This window comes from Canis lupus, chromosome X (genome assembly GCF_003254725.2).
Source record: "Canis lupus dingo isolate Sandy chromosome X, ASM325472v2, whole genome shotgun sequence".
Taxonomy (NCBI): Eukaryota; Metazoa; Chordata; class Mammalia; order Carnivora; family Canidae; genus Canis; species Canis lupus.
In genome coordinates this window covers 80,798,787-80,823,804 of record NC_064281.1, presented here as the reverse complement: position 1 = coordinate 80,823,804, position 25,018 = coordinate 80,798,787, and the positions used below count along the sequence as shown (strand labels likewise).

General features: G+C 47.7%; 1 protein-coding gene across 2 annotated transcripts in view; it reads right to left on the bottom strand.

Annotated features, from left to right (window-relative positions):
• Positions 1-4,351: 4,351 nt before the first annotated feature.
• Positions 4,352-25,018, bottom strand: part of CLDN2 (claudin 2) — a 29,892-nt gene continuing 9,225 nt past the window's right edge. The window contains exons 1-2 of one of the 2 annotated variants that reach the window (XM_025431522.3): positions 14,347-14,497; positions 4,352-7,061 (exon numbers count right to left, since the gene is read on the bottom strand). In XM_025431522.3, the coding sequence (XP_025287307.1) occupies positions 6,186-6,878 (693 nt within the window). In that variant the 5' untranslated portion in view covers positions 6,879-7,061; positions 14,347-14,497 and the 3' untranslated portion in view covers positions 4,352-6,185. Of the gene's footprint in view, positions 7,062-14,346; positions 14,498-25,018 lie in introns of those variants that run through there. The other variant, XM_049107634.1, reaches the window with a different exon arrangement.

Sequence of the window (25,018 nt, the reverse complement as noted above, 5' to 3'; positions counted from 1 at the left end):
TATCCCTCCAAACAATGTGGAAATTCATTTCCTCTTGACTGGGTTTTTCACTCAGAGCTGTCACTTGGCAGCTTTCCTGATATCAAAACAGCCATCAAGATCCTATTCTTACACTCCAGGAGGTCTTGGACTTCTTGGCCTCTGCTGGGAGTGCTCTTACTGGCTCCTTTGTACCGCACCCCCACCGCAGACAGTGCTGAGGTGGGCAAGTTTCTTGGGGAGTGCAAAAGTGACACTTGAGAACACACTAGTTTATGATTACACACAGAAGAGTAAAATTAACCACCTGAGGTGCCTATGGAATTGCCAAGAAAAAATGACACCATCTTTGTCATCTTGTCTCTTTCTTGATTTCTACTTCATCTCCATGGAAGGCTCTTGAATGATTTAGTTGAAGAGTGCATGTGTTACTCAGAGAAGTCCCCTACTCCCCCTGAGATTCCAGTGTCCACTGCCTCTGAATCAGTGTTCTAGTTTTTCTTAAGCCCATTGGACTCCTCTTCTCATTCTGGCTCCTTTTTAAAGAGCACTAAACTGAGAAACTAGAGCCAATGCTGATGGCAGTGGCTAATCTATGACTGAATGGGTTTCTCTTGCTAGAAAAATATACATGGGACTGGGTGACTTTGTGGTTGAGCGTCTACCTTTGGCTCAGGGTGTGATCTCTGGGTCCTGGAATCAAGTCCCACATTGGGCTCCCTGCATGGAGCCTGCTTCTCCCTCTGCCTGTGTCTCTGCCTCTCTCCCTGTGTCTCTCATGAATACACAAATAAAATCTTTTTAAAAAAAAAAAAAGAAAAACATACGTGCTTTCTCCACCACCACCCCCCCCACCCATCAAGGCACTCAGTGCCTTTCAACCAAAGGAGCAGTCTTCACCATATCATCAGACAGTCTTTGTGGGGGATGCTGATGCACCTCCTTGCCTCCCACTGGGTGATTCCAGAAATAAACGCAAATAAAGAGGCTGCTTGTGATTTTGTCATGTTTTTCTCCTGAGCAACCCGCAAGGAACTTTGTCAAATGTCACAGACCTAGAAAGGGCCATTGGAGTAAAAGGGCTGCCACCGAAACTCGGGGTTGCCTGCTCCAGCCACTCATGCTCATTTGGCACCTTATTTCACGCAGCTTTATTTACATATCTGTTTGAGAGCACAAGTGTTTTCTCAATGTTACCCCCACCCACCCACCCACCCAGGGCCATGACTGCAAATAGAAAGCTCTTCGAAGCCCTCTGAGGAAGTGACTTATGAAGTGGCAGGGGTGCCATTCTGGAGAAATAGGAATTTCAGGGGACATCAGGAGAGCCAAACCAAATGATCTGCCCTTGTAGGGTGACCTCCTGCTTTGTGAAGCCCTGAGGCACTGCTGCTCGCTCATTTTGGGAGGAAAGAGGCCCAGGGCAAGGAACTGCGGACAAGAGTTATCTGGGACTTCCTGAGCAGCAGTTCTCAGGGAAGTGGTTTGCTTGTGTGAGGCAGGGTGGTGGTCCCATCACACCTTCTGTATCGCTGTGCCAGATAAAAACCTGTTAATATTTTATCAGTGATCACATCGCGGCATGGATGAGCCACCGCATTTAGGGCCAAAGAGAGAGATAACCTGCTGGACTTCCTGTTTAAGGATCTCTCTCCTGTTGAGATAACAGGATTTCCCATCAAAGCTCTCAGCCGCTTGGCCAGGAAGATCAGGCTGGGCAAAGGCCAGGCTCCAGCCAGCTGAGGAGCACATGCGCTTCCCAGCCTGGGGCCTCTGTGTCCCCGAGTGGGCAGCTATGACAGGCACCAAAGAACCTCCTGCCCGCAGGCCCAGGGCTGAGTGGGAGGGCACAGTTGACCCTGCGAGGCCCTGTGTGCTTTCCCTTAGCACTATACACTTCTCCTTCCTCTCTCCCTTCTCCCACATTTGTGCTTCTCTGGTCCGGGGCCAAAAGGCCTCAGGTTACCTGGATGGGCACTGCCTCTGCTGCCCCCAACAGATGCCAGAGACCTGCCCCAGAGAAGGAGGTAAAGGACGGGAGGCTGAGCCCCAGGGTCACTCTTTCTGCTGGAGCCACTTGGGAGTCCTGTGAGGTAAACTCAAAGGGGTTCTGGGTGGGCGGTGCAGTACCATCCTGTTCCCTCCTGAACACTGCTGTCTGCCTTTCTTCCCTGTTTCCCGTGCCCCGGAGACCGCAGAAAGCACTTTCTTTTGATCATCCTTCCCCTGCCCTCTGCACCCCACCCCCTCCAATAGCTCAAATGGTGCCAGACCCTCCCTTCATACTGATCTGGATCTGAGGGGACTTAGAAACCTTTCCAAAGTAGCCCTTGGCCTTCTGGCACTTCCCTCCTATCTGTCACAGGACAGGCCATATCATGCCTTGTACCACCCTTAGGTGTGCATGTCTTATCTGGTCCTGGATCAGCTGTGAGCTCCCGCAAAGCACAGACTACCTCGTTTGCCCTTGTGGCCCTGAAAGCCTTTCGCACATCGTCTGACACTGAGCGAGGGCACAGGGAGTGAGGGCACGGGTAGTGTGGGCTGGCTGGCTGGAGAGCTGCTTGAGTGGCTGTTCCGGTGGCTGCGAGCAGGTCCTGCAGAACGTTGGAGCTTGCCCTTCCCCCCACCTCAGAAGCCAGTTTCAGCCGATCAATAATCACATAGCAGTGGGTCACTATTGTGGCCCCAAAGGGGACAAAGCATGAGTCACACTATTATCAGAGGAATGAGGGAAGGCAGAAACATCTCTCCTTGTGCAAGGGTCAGAGCCATCAGTTTGGGGCATAAACCCAATGGCCCTCACTCGCCCCTTGGTTGTGGCTAATCTAAATTACTTTATGATGGAAGGCAATGGGGTGAGCTGAAAGCTGTTCAACTTGGACTCAGACACAGGGAGATTTCTAAGAAACTATCTAGAGAGAGGCTTTTCTTGCTGTCCCAGCCAAAGAGAACAGTTGCTCTTTCTCGGCTCTGCCCTGGTTTTTCTAGTTGAGGATGAAATTCTCACATCCTCCATAGAATCTCCACGGATTAAAAGTCCAAAGGAGGGCATCCCAGGGCAGCCTCATCCTAAGACGAAGGGAAGCTCTGTGCCCTCTTGCCCTCCAAGGCCTTTATATGCCAGCTGCAGATAGAGACAGGGGGGCTGCAGGACTCTGAAAAGCAGAAGGCACTCTTACACCATCCCAGGCAACATCCTAGACCCACACCACTATGGGAAGGCTTGCCAAGCTTAGAGTCAGACTCCGACACTCTTTGGCTTTGGGGAATTGACTCACCTCTCTGGGCCTCCATTTTGTTTCCTATAAAAACACCTGCTTCATTTCGGGTATTTGGAGAATGCAAGGAAATGGTGAATCTGTAAAGTGCTTTGGCTGCCAGCCAGTGACTCATCAGAGCCCACTCAGCATAACACGGTCAGCAAGGCAACCCCATCTTCCAGCCCCTAGGGGCCCCCAGTCAAGTGGGCTGGGGGCTCCTGGTGCCAGACCAGAAACATGACCCCTTTTCACCTTCTGCCCAGAGAGCTCCTTCTCTCCACACTTAACTCCTGCCTGTCTCTATTCTCTCTAAATGGGCTTGGGTGCTGGGGTCTTAGCCTCTTCACCAAAGAAGGTCTACTTGGAGGGTGCAAGGTCATGCCTGTCATATCAGGCTCCTGTGTGCCGAGGCCCACTTGGTCCAGGGGCCCTGGGTAAGCTGAATCTTGTGGGGGGCCGGGGGGGCATCATTGTCAGTGTTGTCACAGTTAACATCTTTATGACTTAGGCTTTGTTAATTCCCCATGAGATTCAAACACAGCCTCCCAAACTCTCACTCCTCTGGAGTTAGGGAAATTAGAACTGAGGTGTTGTGTCTCTTTCAAATGGCGTGACTTCACTGGCCATGGGGTGCTATCCTCCGGCAGCCTGCAGACCCCTGGCGGGCTCACTCAATTAGTGGGTCAGCAGAGTCCTATCTGGAGAGGCTAGAGTCTGGGGCCCCAACACCAACAATGTGGCCCTGGGGGAAAATTCTCTTTATTCATGTGGGCTTTGGTTTCCCCATCTGTCGAATGGAGACTATCAGGTCTCCTTCACCTTCCTCAGAGTGCTGGTTCAGAGAATGAAAGGAATAAACACACAGCCATTTAGTAAATAACTTTGATGAAAGAATTGTGAAGAGGGAAGAAAAGGTTAAGGTTCCCTGGGAAAGGTGGAGGGGGTGGTGGTAGTATCCTACTTTCATAATGTCTCCAGTAAAGTCTAGAATGTTTTACCCACCTGGTGGGAAGAAACGCCAATTTCTGCCTTCCCTTCCCCCTGGCCCCATTCTCTCTGTCATGCCTGCCCTGGCTGGGCCCCTTTCAATTAATAAAACAGTAACAGAATGACTCAATCAATAAGTGTTTATTGATTACCTACTATGTGCCCAGCACTCTTATAGCTAGTCTGGGAGATACAAAGAGGTCTCGGGGATGGTCCCTACCCTCAAGAGTTTACAATGTCCTTGTGAAATCAGATACACACAAAAAGATAACTACCCATCAAAAATTGTGAACAATAAGCATCAGAGAAGCAAGAGTTATATACACGGAGGGATAGAGGAAGGAGCGTAGGAGAGAAATGGAGTGGTGAGAGGAGACTCGGTGTAGGAGGTGGTGCTGAGCAAGTTCTCCAGACAGCAGGAGGACTTGACTAAGAGGACAGGCCCTTCCAGCTTGGGAGAAGAGCTCAGTCATAAGTAAGAAGGTGGAGAGGTGGAAGGCATGTCAGAGACCACGAATGACCCTCTTCCGCTGGCACTGAGGTGTGGGAAGGCAGCCCGGAGTTTGTCAGAAGCCAGGCATGCTGAGGCTGCTGAGAGAAGAGGCCTTTGGTCCATCTGTGACCCACACCTCCACTCCCATCCCAGGGGAAATAGAGCTCTTCCACACTTCGGAGCTAGATGCCTTCTAGCAACTCTGAAATGCCTGGCAAAGGATGACGGAGAGCATCTGATGGGTGACGGCGGCAGGTGGAGGGGCTCCCTGGTGCTGTTGTCTTTCAGAGGCTCCGTAGTGCTCTGCGGGGTGGGGGGGAACCCCTGGCAACTGAGCCCAAAGTTCTTATTCTTTCTTGGGTGGCCTCAAGGAGTGGTCTCTTCCTCAGTCCCCCAAGTCTCCTGTGCTGCCCCCCACCCAGCCAAGAGCCATGTCTAAAAGTGCTAGTTTCCCCTTCCTAAGGGAACCACCGTGGGGGACCCATAGCCCTGCTTCAGCAGGGGGCCAGGGCAGAGAGAGGCAGGGGCTTTGGTGAAAGTTGGGGTTGCAGCTTCTGAGGCAATGGAATTCCTCGGTGGAATCAGAGTCTGCTACTGCCCTGAGCTTTCCAACCTATCTTCTTCCTTTGTGCTTTCCTCTAGAGGGAAGAGGGGTGCTAGATCCCCCAAACCCGCAGCGGGAAGGAATTCTGGGAAATGCCCTGGGCAACGGTTTGGGTCTTTTTTTAATTCTCTTTGGTCCTCAACTGCCTTCCTTCCTTCCCTCTCGTCCTGCCTCTGTCTTCCCTCAGTACCATGGGATGGTCCACGCACAAACCGGTCTGAACCCTGTGGAGTCATAACAACAATGGGATGGAGGCTCTGGGCTCCATTACTGACCAGTTTCTTTGGAGAGAAGCTTGGGAAGTTGGTGAGAGCCAGGCCCACAAAAGCCACCACTCCCCGCCCCCAGCCCCAACCCTAGCTCCCCCAGCAATGAGCTAAGAACCAGCCTGAGCCAGAGGGGAGGGTCTTTGATCACAGAGAGGGTTAGTCAGTGGGATGTAATTAGTGGGTTTGGCAGATGGATTCCCAGGTAAACCAAAGGGCGGAGGGAAGCCTCTGTGGCCTGGCCTAGGCTGCAGGGTGGAGTTTGGAGTAGAGGGTTGGGGACTCAGAGCCGGGGGTGGGGGATGGGGGGTGGGGGGTTGGTGGGAGGGCCGTGGGCAAGGTGAAGGGAACAGAAAGGCTGGCTTGGCAAGCAATCTTGACAATCGAACCTGCATGCTGTTGCACCAGTTCTCATTTCTGCCTTCACTTGATCCAGTGGGCAAAGTCAATCTAGCCTCAGCAGCACCTTCTGACATGATACAGTGCCAATGTCCCTCACCTGTGGCCCCAGGGGTGGTGGTTTGGGAGGTGCTGTTCACTGGTTTTCACAGACTCGGCCACCAACCGCCCCCCTAGCTCTGGCCCCTGGTTCTTCACACATACCCTGTCAGGCTGTAGGAGTTAAACTCGCTCTTGGCTTTGGGCGGTTGACCCGGCCTTGGAGAGCCTCTAGTTGCAAGGGGCTGGGCCTGGTAGGAGTCATAGTAGTCGGAGCGATTTCCCTGGAGTGGGCAGGAAAAGCAGAGGATGATGCCAGCTACCAGGGAGAACAAGGAGGAAATAATGCCCAGGTAGAGAGCTTCTCCGATCTCGAACTTCATGCTATCGGGTACCAGCGGGGAGTAGAAGTCCCGCAGGATCCCGTGAAGGTTCCAGGCAACGGGGATGAAGCCCAGGAGGCCTCCAATGATGAAGAAGACTCCACCCACCACCGCCAGTCTGTCTTTGGCTCGGGAGTCCTGGCAGAAGACAGTGCATCTCATGCCCACCACAGAGACAATGCAGGCCAACGAAGAGATCGCACTGGATGTCACCATCATGGCCTGGGCAGCCTGGATGTCAGCAGGCAGGCCTAGGAGGGTGCTGTAGATGTCACACTGGGTTATGCCTGTGCTGTGTGTGGCGCACTCCATCCAGAGGCCCTTGGAGAAGCCGACCGCCGTCACGATGCTGGTACCAACGTAGGAGCTTGTTCGCCAGCTGGGAAGCAGCATGGCCACCAGGGTGCCCAACAGCCCCAGGAGGCCTAGGATGTAGCCTACAAGTTGGAGGCCGAGAGAGGCCATGGCGGACCTCCCAGCAGAAGTGTCTTCAGGGCTTGTTCCTTTGCCTTCCGGGCTGCAGCTCTCGTTCCTTGGATTCTGGCCCCTAATCCCTCATTTCAGAGTGTCTCTGCCAAGCTGATTTCTCTCCTCCTTACAAGTGTCTGTGGGTGGCCACAAGCAGGCTCAAGAAGGCATCTAGAAGACCTAAAAAAAAAAATCCATAAACCAGATTAAATATTGACCAGAAGCTTATGAGAAACCAGAAAATGCTGGATGCCTTTTGACCTTTGTTATCTTTAGAAATAACACATGAGAAAGGAAAAAAAAAAAACTTTGAAAGTAGAGCCAAAATGTCATCGCCTCCTGCGTAGGCACATACCCTTAGGTTGGCAACCAGACAAAGCCAGGGGCCAGACGGGTGGCTCCTTTCCGAGAAGGTAGTGGTGGCAGTGGCGGTCGTGCCGGTCACGTTGGCTCCAGGTCAGGCTCCTAGTTGGCATGGTTCTGTCTCCAGAGGCTGCTGTCTAACACATTGCCCAGCAACAGGGACATGGGGCCCCTCAATTGCAGACTAAGGCCAAACTCCAGGAGCCTGGGCCAGGAGGAATGGGTCCCAGGACATAGCTTTGGACTCCAGGCTATCAGAGGCCTCTCTCAAACCTCCAGGGGCCTAGAGAGCAGTGGTCTAGCCCTAGGTTGTTCTTCCCAAGGTGAAAAATCTACTCCAGGGCAGGTTAAGGTCAGCAGAAAAGACTTCCATCCCCCTCGGAGAGTTCAGGTCCGCCCAGTCCTGCCCAGATTCCCTCCGCAAGCCAGCCTAAGGCCTCCTCCTGCATGTACACCACACTCCAATATTTCCTGTCTGCTCTCTTAGTGGTTGACCCTACCAGTCCCAGCCTCTGAGATAATGGGGAAGGATTGGAGAGCAAAGGATGTGCCAAGGCCCGGGGGCCCCCTGAAATTCCTTAGGCTCTCTCCTAGCAGAGAGTCTAGAATGGAGACAGGAAAGGGAAGCTGTTCTACAATGGAAACCTTTGTAAGAGGAAGGCATCTGAGCAGATCCTTTAGAATCTCAGAGCTGTGTAGGATTTTGCGGTGTTCAAGGAGCACCCCCCCACACACACACACACACACTCTTGCCAAGGCTCACCATCTTTTAAATGTTGAGTATTCCTCAGGAGTCCATTCTTTCCTCAGCCAACATTCTGTCCCTGAGCAAATACGCTGCATGACTTAATCTTAAGTGGACCTAACCCACCCCCATGACTTAATCTCCAACCCATCCACTGACACTTCCAAATCTGAATTTCCATCATAGATCTTCCTCCTGAGCTTCAAGACTGCCAGAGCAATCACCTATGTAAAATATCCACTTTGGGGTGCCCGGTTGGCTCAGTTGGTGAAGTGTCTAACTCTTGACTTCAGCTCAGGTCATGATCTTGGGGTTATGAGATTGAGTCCCATGTCGGGGTCTGGGCTCAATGGGGAGTATGCTTGAGATTTTCTCTCTCCCTCTCCCTGAGGCCCACCCCACCTCAAATAAATAAATAAATCTTTAATTCCAGGTCCATCTGGAAATGCCATAGGCACCTCAAATTTGACACGTTCAAAAGAGAACTCTTCACCTCTCCTAATGCACACTTTCCCAAACAGTTCTTCCCTGAGTCCCCTATGATCACTGAAAGATAACTCTACCCATTCCCTTGCACCAGACCAAAAGCCCGAGAGTGATTCTTGACACCTCTTTCATGCTGATTCCTCACCTTCCATGGTCAATATCTCACCAACTCCACCTCTTGTATACACCTCAAATCCATGGCACCCTTCTCCCCATTCCTACTTCTACTTGCCCGGGTCAGTGCTTCACCATCCCCTCTTCCCCAGACTGTAGCAGTGACTTCCTAACTGGTCTCATTTCCAGTCTAGTCTCTTACAATTCATTCTGCACGTCGTTGTCAAGGTGATCTTTCAACACATTAATCTGATCAAGTGTCTACAGAAAACATTCCAGTGGCTCCTCATTGGCTAAAGGATAAAGTCCAAACTTGTTTGTGCTCTATGACCTCTCAAGCTTCATCTCTTGCCATTGTCCTCCTCATATTCTTGCTGAACTAACTTATTCTCAGTTCCTCAATCATGTCATCTTGTCTTTTGCTTCCAAATCTGAGTGGAGGCTGTTCCTTCTGTGCAGGATGCCCAGCATTCTCCCTCGGTTTACTGCCTTCTCTCTGTTTAGGGTTCAACTCTTATGTCTCTTCCTCTGGCTTGGGTCAAATGCCCGTCCTCCATGTTCTTGCAGCATTCTGTGTTTCCTTAACCCCATCGTGGTAGTACAGTAGTAATAACACTAATAATAATAATAATAATAATAATAATAATAATAATAACAATTATATAGTGCTTCCGATGTGACCATTATAAGTACTCTATACGTGTCAACTAAATTGTCATGATGTTTTGTGGTAGGTGCTGAGGGTAGGTGTTTCCTATTTAAACCCTTATACTTCTGGGGCACCTGGGTGGCTCAGTGGCTGAGTGTCTGCCTTTGACTCATGTGATCCCAGGGTCCTGGGATCGAGTCCCACATCAAACTTCTCACAGGGAGTCTGCTTCTCCCTCTGCCTATGTCTTTGCCTCTCTCTTTGTGTCTCTCATGAATAAATAAATAAATAATCTTTTTTTTTTTTTAATTTTTTTTTTTTTTTATTTATTTATGATAGTCACAGAGAGAGAGAGGCAGAGACACAGGCAGAGGGAGAAGCAGGCTCCATGCTCCGGGAGCCCGATGTGGGATTCGATCCCGGGTCTCCAGGATCACGCCCTGGGCCAAAGGCAGGCGCCAAACCGCTGCGCCACCCAGGGATCCCAATAAATAAATAATCTTTAAAAGAAAAAATAAAGTTGAGAGAAGGAACTGAAGGAAGGAGGGAAATGAAGAGGGAGAGAGACAGAAAGGGAGAAGAGAGAGGGAGAGAAAGCATAGACACAGAGAAAGAGAGCCAGAGAGAGAGAAAGAGAGAAAAAGAGTTTCCTATTTTCTGTATAGGCATTTGCTGAATGTCTTGTCTCTTTCAATTCTAAACCAGTTGAGGGAGGAAATATATTAAACTGATTAATTATTCAATATTTTAAACTTAGATTAAACTTCTGTTGTGCCTCTGCAGAATCAGGCACAGAGCTGCCAGTCAATACTCTTTATTGCTGATGGACACAACAAGGCCAATGTTGATGCAGAGCAGAGCTGAGTAGGAGCCAACACGCGTCTGATGGGATGGGGAGGGAAATCTAGTTTGAAATCTCAGCTCTGGTGCTCACCAGCAGTGACAATGCACAGGTCCTTTCTATGCATTGGTCTTCTTACCACTAAGCTGCTACAATTCTACCCTATCTTGATCATGACTGTGCCTTTCAATGGCACCTTCAGTGCTGCTTGCAAATCCTTCTACTTTTCCCTGGTGAGCATCTCCTGGTGACTTGTTTTTTTTTTTTACCTCCCTACCCGACGTCCTCCCTGTGAGACTACTACCTTATCCTCATCATTTTCTTACAATTGAGGTTCCTGAAAGAGCCATTTTATGTTGATGTCTCTACTTCTTTCCCATCCCACCCACTGCTCAAGCCTCTGCAGTCTGGTTTCTGCCATTAGCCCTTCCCTAACACTAAGGTTGCCCACAGTTTTCTTGTCCCCAGATCTGTCATCTCACTTTGTCCCTCTCCTTCATAAAAGTGTATTCACCTTTGTTTTCTGTGATACCACTCCTGGTTTTCCCTGCCCCTCAAAATGATGCTTCTAAGTCCTCTTTTTTTAAAGATTTTATTTATTCATGAGAGACACACAGAGAGAGAGAGAGAGAGAGAGAGAGAGAGAGAGAGGCAGAGACAAAGGCAGGCTCCCGTGGGGAGCCTGATGTGGGACTCGATCCCAGGACCCTAGGATCACGCCCTGAGCCGAAGGCAGACACTCAACCACCAAGCCACTCAGGCATCCCCTAATCTTCTTTATAAGTTTTTCTTCTTGTGCCCTCAGTATAAATCTTAATATTCCCTGCAGAGTCTCATCTGGAGTTTTAGACTTCTCTTCTCATCCCTCACATTCTCTAGGGGTGGTTTCATCAATCTGTCTCTATGCTAAATGATTCCTGAATCCGTATCTCTGGGACAGATCTCTCCCATGAACTCAAGATTTGTATAATTAACAGCATTTGGAATGACCCCATCTGAATATTTTCATGGCATCTCAAACTCAACATTTGCAAAGCTAAAATCATCTGCTGTCTTCCCTATCTTCAAACAATTCTGCACACCATGTTCCCTATCTCACTAGGGCCATCCTTCATCCAGCAACTCAAGCCAAGCATCCTTGATTCCTCCCCTCTTCTTGACATGTAACCAATTATAAAGTCCCATCAGATTTACCTTTAAAATATGTTCTGAATGCATCCACTTCTATCTCCACTATGTAAACTTCAGTTTGAAATTAGAAATCTCATGGGCACCTCAGACTGGTCTAATTCCACTTCTGCAATCAATTATCCATCCAGTAGCCAACGATCTTTCTAAAATAGAAATCTAATCCTACACTCCACACCACCACTTCGCCATGCTTTAAAAACTTCAGGCCCTCTTAATTGCTTTCAAGACAAAGTTGGAACTCTCTAGCATGGGGAAACCAGGAAGGCCCTCCATTGTCTGGCTCCTGGTTTTCTTTCCAGCCTCATTTCCCACCAGTAACCTCCAACCTCATGCTTTATGCTCACCCACACACATGTGCATGGCCACACATACACACACATAATCTAGCCACAAAAGTGTGTACTTCCCTGAATTTGCCTTTCTCTCTGTCTCTAAGACCTTGAGTATGCTATTCTACCATCCAAATTTTGCTTGGATAATTGTTGGTCATTATTCAGGACTATCCTTCCCTTGAAACCTTCCTTGGACTCCCTCTTCTAAACCAAGGTTGTGTTACATACTTTTCCTTTTTATTTCCTATCTATATATATGGGTTTCCAGTGAGTGTCGGTGAGCTACCTTGAGGTTTTTAGAGAGCAGACCCGCTGCCTCCCAGAAGAGTAGCTCCTGCTCCAGGCTTGTTGGGATGCTGACATGAGAGCCCAGCTTGGATTTCCCATGAGAGTTGGTAGTGTCTTCAAGAGGAGACCTTCTCCCCAGAGTCAGTCCTGGTGCATAAGTAGGAAAAGGAGTTTGGGGAGGGCAGAATTTTAAAAATGCCATCACGAAGGCTTGGAGTCTCAGGAGTCTGTCTTGGCATGGCTGGGAAGGAAGTAGAACTAGTTGTTGGAACTTATTCAATTGGGAGAAATGGCCCAAAGGAGGTCATCTTTCAGGCAGGGTCAGGAAAGCAGGGGTAGACAAGATAGGGGGCAGTTAGGTAGTGTGCCAGGCTAGATTCTGTTTTTGTTAGTGTTATGAGCAGTAGATGGCTCAAAGAAAGAGTCCTGACCTGAGAATCAAAAGACTGACTTCTAGTCTCAGGTCTCCCTGGAACCTGTTAAGGAAGTCCCCTAAATTCGCCAGGCTCCAGTTTCTCATCTCCAAGGTTTCAAGTCTCAATTAAGGAAATGGGGACAGGAAGCCACGGTGACAAATATAGAAGACTGAACAGCTGTTATTAGAAGCAGGCAGCTTTAAAGGACACCCCTGTCAATTCAGAGGTCCTCCTAGAAATCAGACCCTGGCTGCTTCGGAGGAACAGAAAACTCTAGGCCTTGACAGCTGAATTTGTCTTCTGGGCATGAGACCAACACACTCCATGGCCCAAGGGCTGGTCGAGAAGGCTTCATTTAGGATCCTTACCTAATCTTCCTTAGGGGAGGGATTGGAACTGCAGGAGAGGATTAGGAGGGTCAAACCTGGCAGCAGCTCCTGAATTAACGCCTTCTTGCCTGGATCCTTGCCCTGCCTTTTCCGAGTTCTCACCCCAAGTCTTGTGCATGGCACCCCTTCTTTGGGGTCTCGTAAAACTGAACAGGGTAAGATAGGTGAGGCTTCTCAGGCTCAAGGAAGGAGCTGATGTGGTGTCCTGGGGAGTGATGGAGGCCACCATAGCCCTCTTCTGCCAATTGGCCTTGTTTCTCCAACCCCCAATCGGACAGCTCCTCACAGGAATCCAAGACACCTGCTCTCCTCTCTGCACCTAATCAGCAGCTGCTTAGGGCTCTAGTAAGTGGCAAAGCCATTCCTCTGAAGCCCTGCTTTCTGGTAAGTGTATCCTCAGAGCAGTTCCCTCAGGGAACAACAACTGGATTGAGGGATGTTCTAATTGCTTTAAAAAGAAGTTCATTTCTGCCCTGATCATCAAAGCAAAACATTCTCACTTTACACTGCTAAAAAACACAGAAAGGCCGACTCTAGAACACAGACATCATCCACCATCTCTCTAGCTCTAAGCACGGCTCATGTTCTGTTTCCAGCTCTGTTTTCAAAGAGGACACTTGAAGAGAATAAAGCCTCAGTCCAAAGAGGAAGTTTCTATTTGTATGGAGATAGAATTGGCACATCACACTGCATTAATTTCAGGTGCACAGCATAATGATTTGACATATAACCGCATTTCAAAGTGACCATGACGGTAAGTTCAGTCCACCTCCACCACCTTACATAGCTACAGATTTGTTTTCCTTTGGTGAGAACTTTTAGGATCTACTGTCTCTGAGCAATCTTCAGATAGCACAGCACTGGTAGCTTCAGTCACCATGCTGCACATGATATACCCAGGATTTCTTAACCTTGTAGCTGGGAGTTGGCACTCTCTGACCCCCCCTTCACCCATTTTACTCCTATCCACACCCCCACCTCTGACAACCACCAGTCTGTTCTCTGTATCTAGGAACTTAGGTTTGTTTCAGATTGCACATATAGCTGAGCTCATACCATATTTGGTTTCTCTCCCTGACTTATCTCACTGAGCACAGGACCCTCCATTTTATGGAAAATGTCAGGATGTCCTTTTATGGAAAGCAGGAAGTTCTGACAGACTCACAGACCAGTGGGGGAAGGGTTATTTTAGAGGTTAAGGGGGAGACTTCCCAACTTCACTCAGAAACCCACCTTCTGTTGATTCCCTGAGGTTTCAGGGTGGAAGAAGACACTGAAGCTGGCTGGGAGAGGGTCCCCCTCCCGGTCCTCCTTTGGCCCCTCCAGTTCACCACATGGGGGGCAGTAAACTGTACCTCGCCCCCCCAACCTTGTATCTCAGTCCTCAAAAGCTCCATTCAGAAATTATCTGCTTTGGAGAGCGCTTCCTCTGGCCCTTGTAGTTTCAAACACTGGAAACTTTGTGGTCGCCTTGAGGAAACAAACACTACCAACCCAGGTGCCACCTGAACATTTCCTCCCATGCCCTTCCCTCAGAAACCCAAGGTGGCCCAGCACGGCTACACCATGGGCTAAACGGGTAACAACTAGGAAACAAGAGCCCACAGGTGAGTTTAAAAAGCAGCAAATAAAGCAGAATTGAGGCACTTACGAAGGAGTCCTTTTGCAGAGTCTTGGAGGAGCTGTATGGCTCTGGAGTGGGAGGGAAGTTTCCCGAGGGAGGGGCGCGTAAGGTTCAAGGGGCTCCAGGCTGAGGTGATAAAGGATTTCTAATTGTTAGCCGCAGCTTTGCAAAATCCATCCACAAATCTCAGCCTTGGGTCAGAGACTTATTACAGATCAGAATTAAACCCCTGGAGTCCGTGGAACATTGAGGTGCTTAAAAAAAGTTTAGTGAGCTTTTTCCTGTCAAAAACTCCAGCTGGGCTTTTGTGTGGTGACCTCTGCAAGACCAGGGGAGGCCTTGTGTGGGGGAGAGGGGTTTGGCCCAAGGAGGAGGAATTTGGAACATTCCAGCTTCAGGGGTAGAGAGAAGAGGGGGCCCATTAGGTGTCCCTGGCTGTGGGCCCTGAGGCCCAGCAGGGAGTAAGCCTCATAAACACGGCCCTGGTGAGCTAGTGCCCAAGCAGTCTTGCACTGCCTGCAGCCCCATGGGCTCTTCCATTCAGCTTCCTTCTCCACCAAGCTCCTGGACCTACCCCACCCCAGAGGTTCACCCCAAAGTGCAAAGGCCAGTATGCGGTACTCTAGTTCAGACTCTGGTGGGTTCCAGAGAGCAGTTCCCGACAAGGTGAGGCCAAAGCAGCTGTGCTTACCATGGGCCTCCCCTTTGTCGCATACACAGCAGTACCACACCCCAGTGCCATTTGGGTCCCTCAAAACTTTTGTGACATGGAGAGCAGTGATGGGGTTGCCTCTCCAGATGGAGCAAGAGAAAGCTTTTCTGTCTGTTTTTTGCTGTTTTCTTTTCATTTTGAGATTTTGTTTATTTATTCATGAGAAACACAGAGGAGAGAGAGAGAGACATAGTCAGAGGGAGAAGCAGGCTCCCTGCAGGGAGTCTAATGTGGGACTCAATCCCGGGACTCCAGGATCACGACCTGAGCCAAAGGCAGATGCTTAACCACTGAGCCACTCAGGCGTCCCTGTTTTCCTGATTAGAAACATACTGGATGTTACTGCCAAAAATTCAGAAAATAAAATATAAAGGAGAAACTAGAGGTCCTCATAATACTACTGGCAAGGGATATCCTGCTAATCATTTTAACATTTTGATGTGCCATAGAAGATGTGAATAGAAATATTTTTACCCAGTTGAGTCGCATTTTACCCTACAGTTCCGTAACCTTCTATCATTTCTAAACAATGCAATGATATGATACGGCCTTATTCCCATGTCAAGTAAAGATTCGCTGCATTATATTCTGTGGTATGGAAATATAATTTATTAAACCATTCACTAGTAGGCCTTTTTGTAATTTCCATGTTTTCCCTGTAACCTAACATCTTTGCACAGAATACGGAATGCTTTAGGCTACTAGATCATATTACAAAGGTAGGGCAGCCATTACTATGTGCAGATGAGAAAGTCTAGGCCCAATGAGATGAAATGAATAGGTCACCCAGCATTCCAAGTTGAGCAGTAATAATTAGACCTGGAATCTAGGTCCCTAGATGTCTGGTTCAGTAAATTTTCCAGTACACTACACTGACTGCCTCCCAAGGATTCCTACGGAAAAATAATGAGGCTTGTGGTCACCGTTCGTTGAACACTTGCTGGGTGTCAGGAACTCTGCTGAGAGTCCTCATATACATTGCCTCACTGAGCTACTGCAGAGCCGAGCCAGGCCTGGGCACCAGATCCCGGCAACCCTGGCCCTCGGCTCTTAATCATTACTCTGTACTCCATTTTTGAAGTCATATCAAAACAAACAGATTTGTGGCCTGATGTGAATTCAGTGAAGCAAATCAGAAATCATCCTCTTTCTCAAGGTGGTCCAGAGCTATAGTGCAAAGTGCAAGTAGGGTACTGCTCCTGAGCAGGGGTCTCTCCAGGGAGCTACCCCTTGGCAGGCTGCAACAGGCTAAAAGGGCATCCATGCCTGAGCTCAGGCCTGGGGAGTTTGGGGAGCATGAAAGCAAGCAAACCCAAAGGGCTGGGAGGGATAGCAGGCTAATCTTCTAACCAGCTGTGTGACCTGGGGCAAGTCTTCACATCTTCTTTCACCATGCTTCGCCCGCTTACTTCCCAAGGCTGGACTAATGAATAGGAAAGCATTCTGGCAAGAGCGACATGTGAGTTGAGTGCAAAATAGAATTTGTAGTAGAGGGGCGCCTTATCAGCTCAGGGTGACTCTGTGCAATTGAGGGTAGGAAAAGGCAGAATCTCAGTGTCAGGTGCCAGGGCGGATGAGGGCATTGTGTTGGCAGGATGTGGTTACCAGCCTGGCAATCATTCAAGGAAGGACTATGTTTTAATGCTGTGTTTCCTACAGGTCAGCACTGTCAGATCCTGGTGGAATCCTGCCAGAGAATATGACTCCTTGGGGTTGAGTCTGTGAGGCTCCTTAGTGACCAGCTAAGACCCCTACTGAGATCCAGCAAGCCTAAGTGGGTGGAAGGAAGGAAAGGGTCCTGAAAAAAAGAGAGTGAAAAGTAGCAGTCTGGGAAAAGCAGTATGTGCTCAAAGAGAGGAGTGAGCTGTGACATAATACATTTGGGAATATAAATAATAGTGAAAGGGAATATAAGAGAAGGGAGAAGAAATGTGTGGGAAATATCAGAAAGGGAGACAGAACATAAATATTCCTAACTCTGGGAAACGAACTAGGGGTGGTAGAAGGGGAGGAGGGCGGGGGGTGGGAGTGAATGGGTGACGGGCACTGGGGGTTATTCTGTATGTTAGTAAATTGAACACCAATAAAAAATAAATAAAAAAAATACAGGGAGGAAAATGAGAGTCTGAGAAGAGGTGGGTCAGGAAAGAGAGTAGAATGAGAGGCAGGAGATGGGTCTTTGAGGAACAAAATCTAAGAGAGGTCTGTATAATGCAAGGTCTTGAGGGAGAGGGAGGAGATGGTGCTACAAGGAGTCGAGTCTAGAAGGAGAAATAAGAGATTCTAGGGGCACAGGGGGCGGGGATGAGAAGATTATGGGAGAAGGAGGTAGGACCTCAGGCAGAGAGAGGATTTGAGACATTCCATCCCTTTCATTCCACCAAACCAGGAAATTCTTATCAAGGTCACAAACGACACCCCTCCACCCCACCCCATGTCACCGAATCCAATGGGCGCTTTTCAATCCCTCACTTCCTTTACCTCTACACAGCATTCAATGCCCCAGATCACTCTGCCTTTGCTTCTCTTGGCCTCTGTGATGCAACCCTCCCCTGATGTTCCTCCTATCTCTCTGGCTTCTTTATCAACTCCTCCTACTCTGGTAGATTCTGAGAAAGCTGTGTTCCTCAGGAGCCTGACCTAGTTCTCCCTCCCTTCTCACTCTGCATTCCCACTCTCAGAGATCCCATTTATCTCTCATGTACTCAGAGGACTTTCAAATCCCTATTTCCTTTGAAATCCAGACCCTGTATACTGACATCTCCGTTAGGATAACTGAAAAGCATCTCAAACTCAACAGCTCCAAAATTGTACCCTTGATTCCCTTTGAGTTAAAAGCAATTCACCCCCAGTCTTCTTCATTTGACAAAGCCAGCTGTTTAAGCCAGGAACCTCAGAGTGATACTTAATTTCACCATTTTTTCTCTGGCCCTCCCTAACCCATCTCAACTGATCTGCAAATCCTTTCAATTCTACCTCCAATATATGACTCTTTTATCCATCTACCCGTTTCCCATGTAAAAATGATGCTTCCATTACATTACCATCATCTCTCAAAATTTGTGGTCTCAGGAGGATTTTACTCCCTTAAAAATTATTAATTAGGAATCAACTCAATGTCCTTCAACTAGTAAATGGATAAACTGTGGCTCATCTGTATAAATGGAATACTATGCAGCACAAAAAGGATTGTGTTATGGATATAGGCAGCTACATGGATGAAGCTCGAATGTACAATGTTGAAAGAAGCCAGATTCAAAAGGTTGTTTATAGTGATTCCATTTATTTATTTATTTATTTATTTATTTATTTATTTATTTATTTATTTTTGTATGATTCCATTTATATGACATTCGTGAAATGACAAAACCAGATTAGTGGTTGCCAGAGGTTAGTGATGGGGGAAGGGGTTGACCACAATGCTGTGGCATAGGGAATTCTTTGGATATTGGAAGCATTACAGAATGGTTGTATGACTTTATGCATTCATCAAAATCCATAGCAGCGCACACCCAAAGGCATACATTTTATGTGTCCTTCCACATTCTGTCACACAGAATATTAAAATGACATGCATGTATATCTAAAAAGAAACAAATAAAAGGTATTAGCTTTAAAAAATCATTGAAAACTCCAAAGAGCTTTCCTTTTTATGGGTTATATATAATGATATTTAACATATTAGAAATTTAAACTGATAAATTTTATTTTTTTAATTTTATTTATTTGAGAGAGAGAGAGAGCACAACTGGGGGAAGGAGCAGAGGGAGAAGGAGAAGTAGGCTCCCCTCAATGAGCAGGGAGCCCAACATGGGGCTGGATCCCAGGACCCCAAGATCATGACCTGAGCCAAAGGCAGACACTTAAATGATGGAGCCACCCAGGTACCCCAAAACTGATAAAATTTAAAACTATTTACTGTAATATAGTTGACCCACAACGTTAGAGGCGTACAACAAAGTGATTCAACTTCTATATACATTATCCTGTGCTCACCACAAGCAGAGCTACCATCTGTCACCACACAACACTATTACAATATCATTGACTATATTCCCTATGTTGTGTGTTTTATTCCCATGACTTATCCATTCCATAACTGGAAGCCTGTACCTCCCACCCCCCTTCACCCACTCTGCCCATCCCTCACCCCCTTCCATTTGGCCATCATTTTGTTCTCTGCATTTATTGGTCTTTTTCTGCTTTTTTGTTTGTTTTGTTTTTTAAAAAAGATTTTATTTTTAAGTAATCTCTACACCTAACATGGGACTTGAACTTACATCTTGAGATCAAGAGTCTTGTGCTCTACTGATAGCCAACCAGGTGCCCCTTTATTTGTTTTATTTTATTTTGTTATATTTCATATACAAGTGAAATTATAGGGTGTTGGTCTTTCTTTGTCTGAATTATTTCATTTAGCATAATACCCTCTGTCACAAATGGCAAGACTTCATCCTTTTTGTGGCTGAATATATATATACATATATATATACATATATATGTATATATATACACACACGCATTACAGCTTATTTATCCATTTATTTATGGATGGACACTTGGGCTGCTTCCATATCTTGGCTATTATAAATAATGCTGCAACAAATAGAGGTATGCATATATCTTTTTGAATTAGTGCTTTTGTTTTCTTTGTGTAAAACTATTTATCTTTAATTTTTTAATTTTTTTAAAGATTTTATTTTTAAGTAGTCTCTACACCTAGAGACTAGAAGTCACAACCCTGAGATCAAGAGTTGTGGTCTCTACTGACTGAGCAAGCCAAGCACCCCAAAACTATTTATTTTTACATTTAAAACAATAAACACATTGCATGTTAAAGTAGGTAACACATATTTATGAAAAATAACTATTTTCCAAATCAAAAAAATCAGCAAGAAAAGTAGCATCGTATTACATTTTTTCAAATCTGTTGTGTATCTGACTCAATAAAAAAGCAGCTGGATTCTCATATATGCTCTTGCATTTAGTCTGTTGCAATGTGTTTTGTGGTTAAAATAGATGAAGAAAATCTAACCTCATGAAGATGTGTCAGTAGAGACGGGCATTGTTTAAATAGATTTTTAGGCAGAATTCTAAGAATAACTCCCATATGACACTCACCTGTGTATAAATTTCCTCTCCTTTGAGAGTAGGTGTTTACAATGTTATCACTTCCATGGTCATGTTAGTGATCTGGCAAAGAGAAATGATCCAGGTGGGCCTAATATAATCATGTGAGTCTTTTCCAAGGAGAGTGCCAGCAAGGAATGGGGACCTCAGACCTACAACCTGAAGGAACTGGATTTTTCTAGCATTCTCAGTGAGCCTGGAAGCAAACCTTTTCCCCAGACCCTCCAGATAAGGGCCAGCTCAGCCGACAAGACAACTTGACCTCAGTCTTGTGAGACCCCAAGCAGAGACCTCAGGTGAGCCCAACCTGGTCTTCTGACCTACAGAACTGTGAAATAATAAGTAGCTGCTATATTAAGTTTGTGGTAATTTTTTATGAGTGCAATAGAAAACTAATACCTTGTGGATGTTCTTCTTTGGTACTACACCTAAACTTCACAGGTTGTAGTTTCCTATTGCTTATTTGTGATGTTAACTCTGAAATTGTATCAATGAACTTTTTGTACTCTGTTACATTAAAATCCACTGGTCTATCTTGCACTTTCAATGGATCTATTATCTATGCATAATTTGGTAACATTATGCATTAGTCATTTGGAAAATAGTGGCCTATCCAGTTATACAGATCTTCCAATTGTTGACTCATTTTATGATTATACAATATAAAAAACTGCATTCATTAATATCACTACTAATCTTATCAGAAATGTTTTTAGGTTATTGAGAAACTCTCAAGCTCACAGCAGCAGATAAAGCTTTCCAAAATTATGGTTTTCACTTGAAAGCTTAAATGTTATCAAGGACAACAAACTATCAGTTGTTTTCCTTGAGACGACAGAATCACTTTATTCATTTTCAGCATAACACTGGCCCAAGTCTGCATAACTGTAGTTTGTCTGTTAATCGTTCTTTCAAGTTAAAAAAAAAAAAGAATGTTCTATGAGAAACTGGCTAGTTTAGCTTGCAATCATGCAAGTGCTTTTCCTCATGACACTCATCATAACTCACTATGCAGTGGAAGTGTTTTATACTCCGTTCCTATTTTGTCACACAGGCTATTTGAAAAGACATGTACTCAAAGCGTTGAAATTTAATAAAGATTAATTATCTTTACTGTTTCACCAAAACATTTTTAAGTGAGGGCACCTGGATGGCTCAGTTGGTTAAGTGTCTGCCTTCAGCTCAGGTCATGATCCCAGGGTCCTGGGATCGAGCCTGGCGTAGGGCTCCCTGCTCAGTGGGGAGTCTGCTTCTACCTCCATTCCTACCCCTGCTTGTGATCTCTCTCAAATAAAAAAAAATTAAGAAAAAGACATTTTTAAGTGAAACTGGCATTTCATCTACCAGAATACACCATGAATATTAGTTTGGCACCATCACCTTGATCTGTGCTAAGGTGCCAGCATTTTTACCCACTATAGCTTTTGCCCCTTCAGGGCAAATGTCAACACCGTGAAATGGCAAATAACATCTTAGTATTATCATGAAAGTAGTTTTGTCTGAATCCCGTGAATGAATCTTGGGGCTTCCAGTGATCTTTGGGTCACACTGTTAGGGCTGCTGGTCTAGGACAGAGCTGGAAGGGGAGGTAAAAGGGAGGGTAGAGAAGAAACGATATTTTTTTAAAAGATTTTATTTATTTATGAGAGAGAGAAGGGGGTGGAGAAGGGGCAGTGGAAGAGGAAGAAGCAGACTTCCCACCTGAGCAAGGAGCCCAACACTGGGATCGATCCCAGGATCACAACATGAGCCGAAGGCAGATGCTCAACCACTGAGCCAGCCAGGAGCTCCTGGAGACTTTAGTCAGGCTTAGAAACATCCTGTCAATAGGGGAGGCAGCTGAGAATAAAATGGAGCAAAGACTTTCTAGAGAACATCTGCTCTGCCCCTTCTACTCCTGACCTGCCATACTCCTGGGCTGTCTCAACCAAGTCAAAAGGTACCCGCTAAAACGCCCCCATCCTGGGATTTTGGAGGCTCTGTATTGAAGGCCAAAATATTAACAGAGAATCTCCTCCTGGCCCCTGTATGCCTGTCGTGGTTATTTGCTACCCGACAGTAGAATCCCAAGGCTCTGCTAGACTGAATTTGTTACTCTCAGACCGGCTCCTCTGGCATCAAATGACATTGTATTCCCATGGAATGAGCACCTGCTGTGGACCAAGTCCTCTAGAAGGGAGGAGGAATGGCAAAGCCCCTTCCCTGATCACTTCAATAGGGAGGCTCCTGTCACATCTGAAAATGGAGCTCAGGTGAAAAGCCTGTGAATATTGGCATATTTTGGAGGCCTCTGGGACCTAGAAAGGAGAGGTCGATTTTGAGTCATGGGGGAGGATCACATGCAGGCCCCGTGTAGCAACCAGGCCCACTGGATGTGAGAGGGAATGCTGGATGGAGGTGGAGGCGAGGCTGAAAATACAGGGAAATCCATGAATAGACATATGCCTGCCATATGCCACCAGTCACGGTTTGCTGGTGCTGGGTAGCAGCAGGATGAAAGCTGTGTTGTATGAAGCCAAATCTGGCCAGGTGTGCAAAGTGGGACAAAAGAATCAGCATCTCTTTACCTACAGCATCTCATTTCATCCTCACCTCCAGCACTACTCTTTCCACCCCCAGGACACTGAGGCTCAGAGAAATTGGTTAATTTACCCAAGGGCACCTTGGACAGTAAACTAGCGAGGAGGGATTCCAACTCCAGCCTATTTCCAAAGCCTAAGCTCTGCCTAACCACGGTGGTGGAGCAGGGGGGTAGGGGGGAGAAAGGAATCATCATAATAGTGCTAACAGGCAACATATGTCAAGGACTAAGTACGCATCCAACTGAAAAACCCATAAATTCTCTCATTCAACCTTCACTGCAACCCTGCGAGGCAGGGACCCTTATGTCATTTCACATATGGGGACCCTGGGAAATGGGAGGTCAAGTTGTTTGCCTTGGGTCACAGCTGAGTGCTGGAGCTGGGACACACCCGAGTGTATCGGTGTCTAGAGCCCAAACTTTACCACATAAAGATCCGCCGCAGATACACAGATGCTAGATGATGGGGACCTGAGCTAGAGTGGTGACCCAAGCCCCCTACAACAGTGGCTGGTGAGGGCTGAGTGAAGAACCTTCAAGAAGGAAGCGCTGAGGGTAGGTCCAGCTGCACCCAGTTTTTGTAGTTGGGAGGTGGAGCCACTGACCAATCCGCCCACCTGCAGATCACCGGTGATGGGGGCGGGGGACTTTTGCTCAGGTTGTGACACCAGTTGCTCACTTCCACTGGCCCCCTTCTGCTATCTGCCCAACTCCACAGCAGCACACGAGGTGGTAGGGGGGTGGTGCAACTGCTACAGGAATGACACCCTCCACACAACTGTGTTCTACAACCTCCTGGAGGGTTGAAAGCAAGCACACCTGCGCTCCCATCTCTGTTCTGCCACTCGTTAGCTATTTGGGAAGTCACTTCATCTGTCTGTGCCTCAGTTTCCTACTCATCTCTAAAGGGGGCCAACAGGGACGCCTGGGTGGCTCAGTGGTTGAGCGTCTGCCTTCGGCTCAGGTCGTGATCCCAGGGTCCTGGGATCAAGTCCCACATCAGGCTCCCCACAAGGAGTCTGCTTCTCCCTCTGCCTATGTCTCTGATTAATTAATTAATTAAAGGGAGCGAACAACAGTGCCTACCTCATAGGATCTTCGTAAGGTATAAATACAGTAATGAGGAAATTCAGTGCTTAGCACAGCGCCCAACACATCGTGAGTGCTCACTAAATGCTACTGATTTCTGTAGTGCTGGTGGCTGTTCTTATTAGCTTGGCAGGACCCACCTCCCAGGAAGATCCTGTCACTAGTTACCCAGGTCTGTCCTCACTGAGGCGCCATCAGCAGGCCTCCGGGGGACCAAAGAGAAAAGAGAAGTGAATGTACTCCTGAGAATTCCCATCTTCCAGGGGCTTCTGGCCAGCCTGGGAAAGAGGCTGTATTAGTGCAGAGGGGAGCAGAGGGGCAGGCAAGGCTGGACAGGAGAGCCAGGGATGGGGCTGGATGGGCTGGAGGGCAGGGTGGACGGCAGGGGCCTGACTGGGAGTGACCTTCCCAGGGGCACTCTCCCTCCCACCCCTCCTAGGAGCTTCCTCTGAGCTTCAGCTCTGTTTTTCTAGGCCCCCCACAGTCCAAATGAGGAGCAAATGGGGAGCTGCGAGGGGGCTCTGCCAAAAGATCCCTGTACCACATGGCCCACCTGGCCTGGCTCCGATGGCAGGCCAAGAGGCAGAAGGGTACAGGAGGAGGGCCGACCAGGCAGCAAGCTGTTCTCCAGAGGGGAACCCCCCAACCCCCGCTGTCCCAGGAACCCAAGGGGCTGGGTCCAGGACTTGGCACATTTGGGACATTTGGACTTGAGGGCAGAGGTCCCAGGCACCATTTGCTCTTTTTGCTTTGGGGACAGGCTGGGGTTGGGGAAGAGAACCTTGCCCTGTTTTCCTCTGTCAGGGCAGACCCTGCTTGCCTCTTGCCTCCACCTGGCCCCCACACTGGTCTTTTAGGCTTCCTGCCCACCCCACCCCACCCCTGACCCCAGGGGCCCTGGCTCAGGAGGCAGAGGCTGGAGGGAAGGAGGAAGATCTTCTTTGCTGAGGTGAGCCCAGAACCTGTTCTGGGCCTTTCCACCTGCCACTGTAGGTCCCCTTTCCAATGGCCTAGCCTCTCGCTGTTTCCTGAACAGCTCCCTCCTCCCACCAGCCCCCAGGGATGGTATACAGTGCTGTGCCCAAGAGGCACAGAGACCACCTGAGTTCAAGTCCCAGCCTTGTCACTATTAGCTCCGTGACCTTGGGCAAGTATGTTAGTCTCATCTATAAAACAAGGCTTGTAAT